A 15,495-nucleotide genomic window follows, 5' to 3' on the forward strand; every position below is an offset into this window, starting at 1 on the left:
AATTCTCTCACCCTCCCGCACTTCTGACTGTACCCAGTGCTAGTATAAATAAATCTTTAAAAATAAATAAATAAAGGTATAATGGATCTTTGTGTCCACTAATGAAGTATTAAGTCTCTGAGGAAGAATTCTTGACTCACAAAAGCTAATGTTTTAAGGATATGAAGCATGATATCTCCATGTATAGCACTGGGAGTGACAGTAAGAAGGGCCATGTTTACTTCCATCCATGGTTCCTGGACTCATATATTTTACCTGTTGGGAACGCAGCACCATATAATTGATTTAGGGTGGCATCTCAATCTCACATAATCTCCAAAGTGGACCTCAGTTGCGTCTTTAAGAAGCCTTTCCACCATTCTGTAATACCAATAACTTTGGAGTGGTACAGTACAAGATGGAACTAGTGGACTATTTAGTCCATGGTAGTGTTTATAAGATCTAGTGTAGTGTCGGTGGATCTAGTATTCTTGGACCTTCAGCTGGTGGTGCTGGCTTGGACAGAAAAGGAAAACTCCCACCCAAAATATATAACAATCCCAGAAAAGTTGAATTCCTGCCTCTCCAGGGTAGAAGAGGATCGATATGGTCACCTTACCTCCAAATGGTTGCCTGGTCTCTATGAGGGATGGTGTTATATTGGAGGTAAATGTTGGTCTTGTGATTGAGAGGCTGGACATATGGCAGAGCAGCAGCAGTAGCTGGATCAGCCTTGGTGAATGGAAGTTCATGTTACTGGGTTTGCTCCTAGCTACCACCCCCACAACTACAGCTTCTCCATTCATGTGCCCATCATGCCAGTATCCCAGCAGCCAGTGAGAGAGGCTGGATGAATCCATGACTGAGTCATGAATGTTGATTAGTGCCTTTTTGGTAGAGAATACTTTGATGTATGTTAACATGGGAGACAAAATTCTGCACACTTTATATTCACACCTTACCCATGATATTCTAATATTTTTCCTTCTAAGCCCCTGAACAAACTGCCTTCCATTTACCACTATCCACGAGTTTATATACACTCTTACCTTGAGCTGCTCTTCTTTCCACACAAAGTAGACTAGGTTCTCTGCCACCTGGGAGGATTTCCCCTCACTGTTCTCCTTCAGGGCCACCCCAAATAGGATTGTAGTGTAGCAGCATCTATTTTTGGCTTCCATCCTTACACTGAGCTGACTCATCTTTGAATGGTTGGCGTTTTCTTCTTCAGTCAGCTGGTCATAAGGAACACCCCCACGTAGCCGTAGTTGTGAGCTGAGATACTTGTGACACTATAGTTGTGAACAAAGTGCAATAATAGTAGATGCTATGGGGATCTTGGCTATCACCTCGTACAACTTAATTGTATCCTTTGACCCTGCTCATGCCCAATTCTTTATCTGTCACTTCCATTTTATGATGTATAGCTGCCCATACAACTCATGACTTGCTGGGTCTGACAGAGCCCAGCACAGGATGGTTGTCTCTAGCTGCAAGTTTCATGATATCCCATGGTCAGTGCTTCACCTCAGTCAAGAATCTAAGAACTTCTTTTCTAATGGCGTCTACTTCTTTATTACCAATGATATCATCTTGCTCCAGAGTCCTAGGAGTCGGTGCTGTTGCTCTCATACTGGGATTACTAATAACCCTCTGGCAACTTTTCCAACCACAGCTCCCTCAAGTATCATAGGGTTCAAAGGGTCTACTGAGTGATATGACAGGGCTTTTGTTCTGGTGCCTTGATCTGCTGCAGGGCTCTGCCTTTGGTAAAAGGGTTGGAACAATATTCTGAATGCATGGGAAATAACTACTGAATACACTTATTGAAGTGTTTCAGGCTCCATCTTCAGTCTTAAGTGAATGAGTTCCAGATCTGAAACTTGGACTGAGGTCTAGAAACCCTCAAAGTGAGCACCAGCACTTGAAAGACATAATGATTTGCGTATTCATCAAAGGAATTTTCCAGCAGGTGGCAGTAAAGCGTCTTGTTCTACCCAAATCATAATATTACAACAATTTCTGCTAGATGGAAGTAAAGTGACTTCCAGACTGTGTGCCTTTTTCTAGTTACACAAAGATATACAGGCTAGTGGCGGCACTTCTCACTATATGCCAGATCTTGTGCTCACTAACCCTTGTTTAATCATTAGGATCCTATGAAATGAGTGCTATTAATAACTTGTCAGAGGCACAGAGTTAGTTTGTAGTAGTTTGGAGATGGTAATGTGGATCCCTAACTCTAGAGCCTATGCCCTTCTGCACTAACCATTGCTCATTCAGAACCCCAAGTCCCAGAGACTTAACACAGAGAGCCCAGCTGCCCTGACGCTCAAGCCAGCCTGCTGCCAGTTCCATTGTGTGTTGAGATTGTGCTGGTATCACTGGGAACTGAATGAGACAAGGCACATTTCACTCAGCTATAAAAAAAAGGTTATATTGAGTTAGTGGGAAAAATAGGAGAATGATGTAATTCCCTTTGGTTTTTTATTTACATATATATGATTTAAACTATACATGCTATCGAAATTTAAAAACAAAAGAATTTGATATAGGTTATATAGTTCTCAGAGCTGGGTTTCTTTATATTCAAAAATACTTAGAATAAACACCGTCAGTAATGTACACCCTATACTTTAGTATAAATTTTAGTAATAGTGCATTACCATAAATTTTATATACATAAGGAAATTAGAGGCTTCATTTAATATAATATAAATGACATAGTATAATATATAATATCCTTGATTCATTGTTGTAAAACTGAGAAGACACAATTAACAGTTTAAACTCTCTATGGCAAATACTAGTCAATCATTAATAAAAGGACACCATCTATAAATATTTTATATTTTATCACTGAGGATATCTTTTCCCTAAACCTACTGAAATAATAATTGTGAACAAAAAAAGCAAATCTCTATCTTCCATGAAATGAACTGCTTTAACTTTTTCTTTTTTATTATAAAACAGCAAGTAAACCATGAATTTACTTTTTAGATTTTTTTTTTTTTACTTTACAAGGTTCAGAGAGGTATTTGGAATTATGTTATTTTGTTGAGGACAATTATTTGGTAGGCTGTGATATATGTAGTGATGTTTTTACTGTGTTCTATATCCTTACATATATTGCCTAAATTTTTAAAAATCTTATTGCATTTTACAAATACAGTTAAACTCACCATTGTTTAAAGCAGTATCGTTGAATATATGTCTAAATTTTTGACCTGCTAAGACCTCTTAAAAACGAAACTTGATTATTCATGTTACTAGAAAAATAATTGCATAGAAGTCAAATTTTTAAAATCCAAAGTTCCTTAACCAACTGGTAAATACAGTAGTGGATATTTACAGGCGATCAATTGATCTTTTAATCCCTGAGAGAGAATAGCTACCAATATTTTCCAGACAGTGAATTCTATGACAAAATAAGCCACAGTGTAATAAACCTCAGCATTTGCCAGCACCTAACTTAATTAAAGATTTGGCAATTTGAAAACACAACAGGCAAATCTCCTTCATTCTTTCAAGGTTAGTATCTAAGCTTGACATCTTAGGCAGGAGATAGCCTCACCCAGGAATTTAAGGTCAGGGTTTATATTAAGAAGTACCTCAACTCAAACTTAGAAACAAGTCTTTAATCCTTCCTTTAAAGGGGTGGTTTGAAAGGAAAAGGTTAGAAAAACAATTCAACCGCCTATAAAAATGAGGTTGTCATTTGTTTTTACATACTAAATGAAATACACCTGTTTTGTGTTCAATGTCTTGTGGCTATCTTATTCCCTGTGTCTGGAGCAATTTTGTTCATACTGGAAAACTCCTTGAGGGCAGGGAATGTTGCCTTTATCATAAACTATCTGTGTCACATGGGCCTGTTCTGCCCAATAGCTGGCAAAGATATGTAATCTGTCAGAATGTCCATAAATCACATGTTAGTTTACACAAAATGGAACAATTTATGAAATTGTTAAATGCATCATTGCAGGTTATTTTCATAAGTACCTTATGAGTAAGCCGAGTAAGACTATTTAACAGATACAGCTAGAAACCGGATTTTCCAACATCTCTTTTCCCAAACTACCAATATACATTTTTACAATAGGTGAACTGAATCATTAATAATTAGATTCAACCAATGAGATTAAACCAATTCTATTCTTGAAGTTCTAAAAATAGTTTATAAAACTGAGATATTCTAATGGTAGTTGAATTTTAAATAAGCTGGAGGAGGCAGGGGTCACTATGCCCAAGGAATTAGAATTGATGGTTCCAACAGTGAAAATATAAAAGAATGCCATAATTGAGAAATACTACTTTTGCTCCAACACAAATAGAAAATTTTGTGTGTGTGTTTTTAAAAAATCGTTTCCTTTTGCTCTAAGTATTTAATGTCAAGAAACATTTCATAGCATAAATTTTCCAAATTACGTATAATCAAATTTATAGCAACCCATGCAAACACTATTAAATATTTTATCACTTTTTAGCTTTATACTATTTGATAAATATGAAATAATATATGATGTGGAAAACTTCAAGTAAATATAAAATGGCAAGAAATTCATAATGGGAAATTGACCATATACAGGATATCTAAGGAGGTTTTATCCCAGATGGACTCATTTCTGCCTTTAACAAAATGGCCCTTATGAAGAAATATGAAAACAATCTTTTTATTTTCTCAAATTGTTGAAAGGTGGTCATAAGACAAGTTGGGCAGGCAGGTGGAAAGAAAGCTGAAAAATTGGAAGTATAAATTACATTTTCTTATCCAATGAGTCAAAGCAGTTACTGCAAGGAAACAAAGTAAAGCCAAGGAAGTTTTCAAAAGTCAAACCATAAACTCTCCTAGACTAATACAGGCAAAAATAATTGGGACAGTATTGGGCATAATGAAGTTTAAAAAGGTGCAACAAAGTGGGGGCCTCCTTGGTGGCATAGGGGTTAAAGTCTAAATGCTATCAAGCTATCGCCAGCATGAGTTTGAACTCTGGCCAGGGAGCTGACCCTCATGGTTCAGCAGACCTCTCCTGTCTTGCCCACTGCTCCCCTTAGCGGTGTATTTCAGTGGATCTGCCTGTTCTGCTCCCCACTCTGAATCTGGTGAATTCTCTTACCCCTTGTACCGTTGGCCTACACCCCAGTTCTTGTGTGCATAAATAAAAATTAATCTTTAAAAAAAATGCAATAAAGTGATACAATGTTAGGAAATGATGCCAGAGATGAGATAAATGGAGAAAATGCCAAAAATAAATGTGTAGGTTCCTTTTGGGGAGTGTGGGGGAAGAGTCTAAGAAAGAATACTGAAAGCTGACCACATTGGAAATGCTGTAGCCTATGGGCTCTCTGGTTATTATACACCTACTCTCTAGGCCTCCAGGGGAGTCACTGTAAAGAATGGCCCTTTAGATCAGAAGATAACATTTGCCACCTACCCAAGACTCCTAAGTCTAATTACATTTCCCAAGGTCAGAAACATACTAGACAGGACAAAAAGGACAATTCTAATGTTTTTATTCAAAATTTTATTTAAATTTCTCCTCACCCCCTTTCAGCTCCCTAGATGATAATGTATATTAAGTCTGACCCTCATGGTATTCATTTCAAATTATAAATTCATTTCAAATTGAATTTCAGAAAATGTGACTTTTGAAATTTGTGAAGGTGAAGGTAGGACAAGGGAATACTAAGGACCCATTTACATTCCTGGTTCCTTGTTTGTGAGCAAAACTAGACTAAGAAAACTTTAAATGAAAAAGGAAAGCATGTCTGCAGTACTACAATGCTTAATATTTACTTCTACCTTTGTCCATCCATAAAAGGCAAGGAACAGTTTAGGTAGGGAGAGAAAAGATCTTAGAAAACTTGGCAGAAGAGGAGAGCTTCCAAAGTTCTTAGGAAAACCCGATAGCTTATACATAGATTCTGTGTGTTAGGTTACTGCATTTATGTAACCAGCATTGAAGTCTCACGTGCTCTGCATTTCTGCCATTAGTTTCCTCTATTATCTGTTTCCCTTTTATTGCCTACTGTGTTTTCCCTGCCTTTGTCTATGAGGAACTGGCCTAAATAACTAATATGAACTTTTGAACACTATTTTTCATCTATACCTAGCTGGAAGGCTCTATGTTTCTTTGTGTGTACTTTAATATAGGAATTTCAGATGCCTTTAAACCCGTTAATATCTTCTTAAGATCTACCTATTGAGCAAATTCTATGCAAATGATCAAGAATAGTTCTTCAATAGATGCAAGCTACTATTTTTTAAGAATTAGATAAATTTAGAAAATATTATTAAAAAGGCATTTCACATTAAATAAATCTAGAATGTACTTAGTTCATATATTTAGAAAGAGCGTTAACAACTATTATTCATAAATACTCTGCTGAGAATTCAAGTAGAAAAACATAGTTTCATTTAGTTAGTAAGTGGTTGATAGCTGTCTACTCTCTGAAGAAGTGTATCTGAATATCCAGGGGAATAGTACCTGCAAAAGAAAATTTTCTGTCAGATTTTAATGAAAAGATTCAGCAGAGGATGCACAAAAGATTCAATGTAACACATTTATCTGAAATGATTCAATGAGTGAAATCTCAAATACACCCTGAACTCAAACTGAAAAGACTATGCTAAATTAATAACAAACATATAACGGATATCAATGCAATGGTAAAGAAAGTAAGATACTTGGGCCCAGTGATAGTAATCTGTTATGTAGATTTTGTTTTCATTATGTCAAGTGACTGATGTTTACTTTAATGATCATAGATAAGGGACTTTTTTTCATAATTAGACAACAGTCTATTATTACTAATCAACTCCTACATACAGATTGCCTTAGAGATTATTCTCAATGTATATTTTAACCATATCTGGTTGCCAGTAAAAATAAAAATTTTGGGGAGTATAATTCACATTAAATAACTGATAAATGGTTTAACAATACTTCATCATGTAAACATAGCATACTAATAATTTTCATTGGTTGATGGGCATCTGTAGTACTATAAATTAATATTTATGAATTGAATATTTTATAAAAGATTTAATATAAAAACAGTGCTTCACATATCATGAAAAGAATTTATATACATATGAAAGCATATCAAAATTTGGCAAACATCCTAGAATATAATAAATGCATAAAAAATCTGAGTGTATTTAAAATTTCTAAAACATTCACCATAATTAAGCCTCCCCCCTAAGGTGTTTGTTCCAGATGTAACCTAATATTCAATGAACAGAAGTTGTGACCCAAGAGGCCCAAAGAATTCCAAGCTAATTAATACCCAACACACATACACCAAGACATATTATAATAAAGCTACTGAAAGCCAACAACAAGGATAGACTATTAAAAACATCAAGAGTAAAAAAGGGTAACCTATAAGGCAACAGTGGTCAGATTGTCAGCAGACTTTTACATAGAAACATTGTAAGCACAAATGGAATGGGAGGAGATATTTAAAGCACTTGAAGGAAAGACTTCTAGCCTGGAATCCTTCCCAGCAAGATTAACGTTCAAGACAAAAGGGAGAGTAAGAAGCTTCACTGAAAAGCAAAAACTGAAAGAATTTGTTAACACCAAGCCACACATTAAAGAAATTTTGAAGGGGTTATTATAAAGCAACATTGTAATGAATATAGAGGCAACTGACATGTGAATCACTTAGCATGAAGAAAAAGGGAGAGAGTAACAAAATGACCATTCGCTCAAGTCAGAGACTAGCCTTCCATTAGGTCACACAAATAGCCCATCATGTGTTAATCTCAGGAGAAACTCAAACAAAAATTAACAGAAGTAACATTAAAAAAAAAAAACAGGTAGATCAAAAAACATATAAAAGACAAGACAACCCACCCTAAACAAAAATATAACAAAATGGCAATGAGTGTTTATATCTTAATAATCACATTAAATGTGAATGGCCTGAATTCACCAGTCAAAATAGAGTGGCACCTTTACATTATAGATAGTAACATTTTTCCACCTCTCAACTTATTTTTCCCACATATGTGATACTCCCATTACTATAAATGTGAGCTTTAGGCAGAAAAATAATACACAAGGATTATTTTATGAAAGTCAATCTACTAACCCCTTCTAAGTCAGGTTCCCAGTAAAAATTGTTAATAAAACAATTTTGCATTTGGGGTACTCTTTAGTAAAGCATGCGCTAAAAATTAGTACAGAAATGTCTCAAATGACATTCTAGTCTGATTTGGAAAAGAATGTGTCTGAGGGGAAAGAAAAAAAGGGAGAAGTAAAGGTATATGTTATTCTCATGTAGTATTAAAAAGTACACATTTTGGCAAAGTATATATAAAATCTAAATTTGAAAACAGAAAAATACATTATCATTTTGAGCTTCTCAAGATCTATTTTTCCCACCTTACTATTTCCTCTGGGTAACAATTGTTAATACTATTGATGTATTCCTGAAGGAGAGACCCAGGTTCTGCTTTTATCTCTTGAACCTTTTTAAGTCCACCACTTATTACAAAGAGTCTTCGAGCTTTGCTGTCATGTGGCAGCACCTTGAAAGGGGAAGCACATTATAATGTCAGCTTTTCTTTTTTTCAAGATAGATTACTGATACTGAAAAGTAGTAATATTTCTGAGGAAATGTAAATGTAAAAGAGAACATATTTCCAATATACCTATAATATAATAAGTCTAAATTTGCTGATGATTGGAAATCATCAGCAGTCTTTTTAGAAATGACGCTTTTTATGTTATGGAGATAAAGGCAATGAACATGAACAAAGGAGATCCCTCAGATATGTATATAAACTGAAATTGAGTCCTCCTTTACTTATACCCATTCAAGGTCTCTCTACTACCTAAAAAATTAAAGGCAAGCTCCTTATCAAGGCACACAGAACCTTCTATAACTCCAGCTTCTGAATACTTCTCTAGTTTCCCTTCCCACCAATTCCTAGTCTAAATTATGTTTCAGTGACCTTAAAGGGTGTGTGCTTGGATAGTTCTTGCCTTTGTCCATGCCTTCCTCTTCCTAGAATGACCTCCCACCCTTCACACACTTCCCCTAATTTGCTTGGCTAACTCTTATTCATGTTTTAAGACTCAGCTTAGATACTACCTCTGGTAAGACTTCTCTTGGGCACCCCTAGCCTCTTATCCCAGCATAAGTTAGATACTTTTCTTCTCTCCTAGCATTCTCTTTAAACCCTATTGGTGCAATATTTAAATGATCAGTTTAGGGCCTCCCCGGTGGCGCAGCGGTTGAGCGCTGGGTTGCAAAGCTGCCCGCGGCCTCTGCGGTGCGGGTTCAATCCCCGGCTGCTCCCCGGCCACCAGAGGAGGGTCCCACATGGCGCGCAGACCAATCCTGCCGCCCGCTGCTCCCCTCAGCAGTGTACTTCGGTCCTTCTGCCTGCTCTGCTCCCCGCTCTGGCTCTGGTGAATTCTCCCACCCTCCCGTGCTTCTGACTGTACCCAGTGCATGTATAAACAAAAAAACAAAACAAACAAACAAATAAATAAATAAAATCATGTCTCTAAAAAAATAAATAAATAAATGATCAGTTTATATGTCTGTCACACATAAATATCATTGAGGGCAGTGAACTACTCATTAATTCATTTCTCTAGTGCCTTTTTTTAAACTTCTGCCTTGCTTTTCCATCTCTTTCTAGTGCTCTGATTCACTTAGATTAAGAAAACACAAAGTTCTGCCTAAGGCAAATATTCCTGAACATACTTATATAGAATATGTTATGAGGTACTGACTTTATTTCATCCTGATTGTCTAACTTCCACAAATCCCACTGAGTTATTTTTATTTACTTTAGCAAGTCACTCTGAACTCTAAATACAGGTTAGTATAGCAAGTTTAGTAAAACTAGAATACCTTATTCTGTAGTCTAAAAGATTAAACTACAAAGTGAAAGTCATAAATAATGTCAACTTCTTATTAGGAACTGATGACTTGGTCTATGGAAGACCAATCAGCTCCCTTACTCGCCCTTCCTCTTAGCTAATCAAATTAACTGGTTACTTTGTTACTTAGCACCCAAAAGCACACAAAAATGAAGATGTAGATCAATTTCTTCTGTACCATAGTTTAGTCATTTTTCAGGATTTTTTGGTTATTTGGTTTCTCAAAGGGGCATTGCTATTCAATCTCCCACATTTCATATAACTAGGAGGAAAAAGAGTTCATTGTCATAGAAGGAAGAAGATAGGACATAGGAGTTTGAGTCAAAGAATTGTATCCTGAGATGGCTTCAGCAATGTAAAATCTAATAGCTATTGTGTTTGAGTATCAACCAAGCTGTTGGAGATGATGAAAGGTGTTCAGGAACCAATAGCTCTTTTTTTTTTCTTAAGATTTATTTATTTACACAAGAACCGAGGTACAGGCCAGATGCAGGGGAGGGTGAGAGGATTCACCAGAGACAGAGCAGGGAACAGAACAGGTAGACTAATGAAATACACTGCTGAGGGGAGCAGTGGGTGAGATAGGAGAGGTCTGCTTCGCCATGTGGGATTCTCGCTGGCTGGCCGGGATCAAACCCTCGCTGCAGAGGCTGCGGACAGCTTCACAGTGCAGCGTTCAACCCACTGCGCCACCAGGGAGGCCCAAACCAATGGCTCTTAATCTATCTTTCAGATGAGTACCTAAAACTAGACCTACTTAACTGACATAATGCTATATAGTTGTTTTTCTTTTTTTTTTTTGCAGACATATCATATTCAAACAGAAGTAAATCCCTTTATGTAACATTATAACTATTCAAATAATTTGACTCTCATTTATTTTTTTAAGTTTTATTTTTATGCTTTTTAAGATTGATTTATTTATTTATACAAGCACTGGGTACAGTCAGAAGTGTGGGAGGGTGAGAGAATTCACCAGAGCCAGAGCAGGGAGCAGAACAGGCAGACGGACGAAATACACTGCTAAGGGGAGCAGCGGGCAGCAGGAGAGGTCTGCGTGCCATGTGGGACCCTCGCCCGGCGACAGGGGATCTAACCGGTGCTGCAGAGGCTGCAGGCAGCTGCGCAACCCAGTGCTCAACCGCTGCGCCACCGGGGAGGCCCGACTCTCATTTATTTTTATTAATTTTTAAAAATCAGTGTTAACCACTTCAATGTTTTATTTCTTAAAAACAACTTTATTGGGGTTTATGAGTTACTTAAGTGGGGGAATATTTGAGTGCCTAATATGTATCCAACATTTAAATGACATCTCATTTAATATTGGCAATAACCCTATGAAATAATACTTTTATAATCACCACTTTATGTATAATGATACTAAGGTTTAGAAAGGTGAAGACTTTGCTAAACAGGGCCTCCCTGGTGGTGCAGGGGTTAAAAACAAGGCGCTATCAAGCTATCAGCAGCCACTGCAGCATGAGTTCTATCCCAGCCAGGGAGCTAACCCACATGGGTCAGCAGACCTCTCCTGTCGCACCCGCTGCTCCCCTTAGCAGTGCATTTCAGTGGATCTGACTGTTCTGCTCCCCACTCTGTCTCTAGTGAATCCTGTTACCCCCCACCCCCACATACACTCCTCTGGCCTACACACCAGCACTTGTATACATAAATAAATAAATCTTTAAAAAAAAAAAAAAAGACTGCTAAACATATTGCAGCCAGTAAATGTAAATCCAGGCAGTAAGGGATACTATTTAGACCCAATTTTCTTCAATCAGATCTGCTGAGGATAATATAACCACTTCCTGATAACTTAGGCTCACCATCCTGGCCATTCATACCTATTCTCTTTCAAACTTGACCATCAGTAGACAATCCTGCTGGCTGTGCCCACACCTAGTAGCTTCATCTTTTTACCTTACTACTTCTAATAGCCAAAGATCTACAATAATATGGCAGCTATATTTGCTAAAACTGCTTATAAGTCAATGTACTTCAAATGACTGTCTGAGTGCATCTCCAGTAAAGTGTATGGACTTCATTGAAAGTATTTCAGTGGCTCAGAGACAATGTTTCCTTTTTTTTACAAGACCTTTACAGTGTTACCAGATGAGTGAGACTAACAGACACCAGTAAAATTACTAAGTTTCTTACTAAGATTAATTACCTGTATTTTGAGGTCCTAATAAGTTAACATACTACTTACTCCCTAAGAACACTGAAAAAGACAGTGCAGAGGCAGTAAGGAAAATATGAGGAAGAAAAAGTGTGATTGATTTATGTGTAGATTTTATTAACATGTAAATTTTATTAACCTCGGTTACTTTCCGTGTCAACATAATCAGGAGAATTAAGAAGTAAAACCCTGCCCCATCCTATGGAACAGAAAAAATAAGTAAATAACTCATTTCACTTTCTCCCCCCATTTCCAGGCTAAGAGAACATTTGTTACCTTACTGAACTGTCCAACCACATGTTTCAGAATATTGGGAGGAGCATCATACAGAAATGGCTCAAGTGCTGGTAAATAGGTACATTTTTGTAAGATATTCTTTATGGCCTTTTTACTCTATCGAAAATACAAAGAAAAACATATACCAAAGTAAGTAATCAATGAAAACTTTGCAAAAATTCATGTCTCATGTTCCTGAAAGCTATTTGGTAATCTAATCTGATGTTTCATTTTAAAAAATATTTGTCTTAAAAAAAAGGATTTAAAAAAATTATCAAAAAAAAACATGTTTCATTGGTAGAATACCCTCCAGCTGTCTTCATGTTAAATTTTAAAATATACAAAGTACTGTTGCGCTCTTAAAATACCTGCAAGCAAATTAAAATGATAAAATGCAAAACCGTAGCATGTAAATTAATAAGTACACTTTATTAGTATAAAACATAATAAGTATCATATAATGCACTAATGCTTCCAACCAATAAATACAAGAAAGTATTTAGTTTATTGTAGAAAGTCAATATCAGGCAACGCTGTGTTCTCCAGAAAGTTTCATGGCTATAAAGTATGCAGGTAGAAATAGTCTACCGTGTACATAGTTCATGGCTAGAAATTGCCCCATTTACAGACAAAAGCAAAACAGACAGGATTTATTCAACTGTCGAATAAAACTCCATTCAACAATAAGAAATATGTCACCTACAAGCAAAAGCACAGGTACCTTTCTCACCATCCCCCAGCATTCTTGTGTGTTTCACAGTGACACACAATGTAGTGCCCCTAATACAAGTATGGCTGGAAAAGGGTCCTGATGTGTATCACTATAACCAGTTCTAAGGCCATGGCTGTTTGTTATTTGTTTCTTTGTATTAAAGGCTGCCCCCTGCACTTTGGAAAGTTTCACAATTGGGTTTGTCTATAATTGCTTCCCTCTAGAATTCCACATCTGCTTGTTATGTGGTTTTATCCTCTAATGCATCCTTATTGCCTTACGTCTAATTACTTATACTCTCTGCTTACCCCACCTCGTCTTCTGAGATCCTGCTTCTGAATATTTAGCAATGTTCCTGGAATGTCAAGGAACAGGCTGATTTCTACATCATGAAGTTTACAATTGGTAAATGATTTGACCAAAACTCATTGTGCTATCAGTAAAGGATTTCTTGAATTTATGGTTTCACAGAGACCCAGGCTATAGTTTTGTGTACCCTCTTATTTTAACACATTAATACTCAAACATTGTTTTATAAACTAGTTAAATAAAAGGAATATAAGAAATACAGCCATGGGCCTCCCCGGTGGCGCAGCGGGTTGAGCACAGCACTGTGAAGCTGTCTGCAGCCTCCATGGCACCGGTTCGATTCCCAGCCAGCCAGGGTGATTCCCACATGGTGAGGCAGACCTCTCCTGTCACGCCCACTGCTCCCCTCAGCAGTGTATTTCAGTCCTTCTGCCTGTTCTGCTACCTGCTCTGTCTCTGGTGGATTCTCTCACCCTCCTGCGCCTCTGGCCTGCACCCCAGTGTTTGTATAAATAAATAAAATCATTTAAAAAAGAAAAGAAAAGAAATGCAGTCCAATTTCTCCCCCATAGGAATATAAGTTGGAATAAAACTCTTGATTCTCAAAACACCTAGTTATACTTTTGTGAACCATCCTAGGATCATTGTGATCTTAGCAGGCCAATCAATTTAACTTAACTTCTGTGGGTGTCAGAGTCTGCTAACAGTATAGCAGAGATCACATCCACTGTACCAGGCAGCCAGCCTTAGTCTAATTCTAACAGTTCCAAGTTGGTGATGTACTATCAAGTTATTAATCATGAACCCTAGAAAAGAATCTGATTACAACAGAAACTCATTGAGTTTACTATCCCTTCTCAGGAAATATACTCAGTTCACAAGTCTATACTTTTAGAATGTATGTCATGGTTAATTATTAACTGTATTAACCAGAATGAAAGAAATATTAGGATAGCAGTTAATTACTTGTCAATTTCTGGACTTAAGAATTATTAACAACTTAATTGAGATATAATTTACATGTCATGAATTCATTCATTGTAAGTGCCCAATTCAATGGATTTTAAGTAAATTTACAAAAACTGTGTAACCATCACTACAGTGTAATTTTAGAGCATTTCATCACTCCAAAAGCAAACCTCATACCCATTTATAAGTCAATCCCTATTTCCTCCCTCCACTTACCCCAGCAGCCCCAAGCAACTGCTCTTCTACATTGTTTTCAAATGGATTCCATTATTTATAATCAGGTTTGAAATATGGATCGAGCTCAAATTGAATGTTTTATGAAAGTCAGTTCTTTCCTTAGACAATGTTCACTTGGCACAAATGCACACCCTGATCTTCCTGGTTCATCTCAATCAGAACATCCAGAATCTGGATATCTGAGAGGCTCTGGTTTGGGGGTACTTCTACAGTCTATGGCTCTGTTCTTTGCTCCAAAGTGATGATCACCTTAGGTTTGGTAATGCAATGTCCCCATGACAAGGCTATTCTAGGTCTCTAGCATCATGTACCAGTATAAGTCCACTGAGCATCATCTAGGTCCTACCACTCTTCCAAGGTGAAATCCTCAGTCACATCCTCAAGTGACACCATCCCCAGAGGTTTATTCATTATCTGTGTTTCACATATGCATATTAGGAAGTAGAGCTGGGAAAGAAGGCAAATGGAATGGTCATGAAAGGACTAGTGTGACTTGCTTCTATGTCCTAGATTCTCCTGTTCATTCTTCTGCTATACATTACCTCTCAGTTCAACTCAGCTCATGACTTTTTTTTAAAGATTTATTTATTTATGCATACAAGAATTGGGGTACAGGCCAGAGGTGCAGGAGGTGAGAGGACTCACCAGAAACAGAGTGGGGAACAGAACAGGCAGATCGATGGAAATACACTACTGAGGGGAGCAGTGGACGAGTCAGGAGAGGTCCTCTGGACCACTCCCTGGCCAGGGATTGAACTCATGCTGCAGTGGCTGCGGACAGCTTCATAGATTGCATCTTAACTCCTTGTGCCACCAGGGAGGCCCTCATGTCTTTTTTTTTTTTTTTAAAGTAAACTTCCAACATCTCAATCTTAGACAGCTTCTGGAAGAGGTAGTATCCCCAGATCTTGTTCACTCTGGACAGAAAC

The 15,495-nt window shown here is 37.2% G+C and overlaps 1 protein-coding gene across 2 annotated transcripts in view; it reads right to left on the bottom strand.

The window, feature by feature from the left end:
• Nucleotides 1-6,397: 6,397 nt before the first annotated feature.
• SPAG6 (sperm associated antigen 6) overlaps nt 6,398-15,495 on the bottom strand; it is a gene marked incomplete at both ends in the record, with an annotated part of 45,995 nt that continues 36,897 nt past the window's right edge. For both annotated transcript variants that reach the window (XM_084253931.1, XM_084253930.1), the window contains 3 exons: nt 6,398-6,467; nt 8,373-8,518; nt 12,340-12,456. In XM_084253931.1, the coding sequence (XP_084110057.1) occupies nt 6,398-6,467; nt 8,373-8,518; nt 12,340-12,456 (333 nt within the window). The remainder of the gene's footprint in view (nt 6,468-8,372; nt 8,519-12,339; nt 12,457-15,495) is intronic.

Source organism: Talpa europaea (assembly GCF_964194135.1).
Source record: "Talpa europaea genome assembly, chromosome: 14".
NCBI classification, from domain to species: Eukaryota; Metazoa; Chordata; class Mammalia; order Eulipotyphla; family Talpidae; genus Talpa; species Talpa europaea.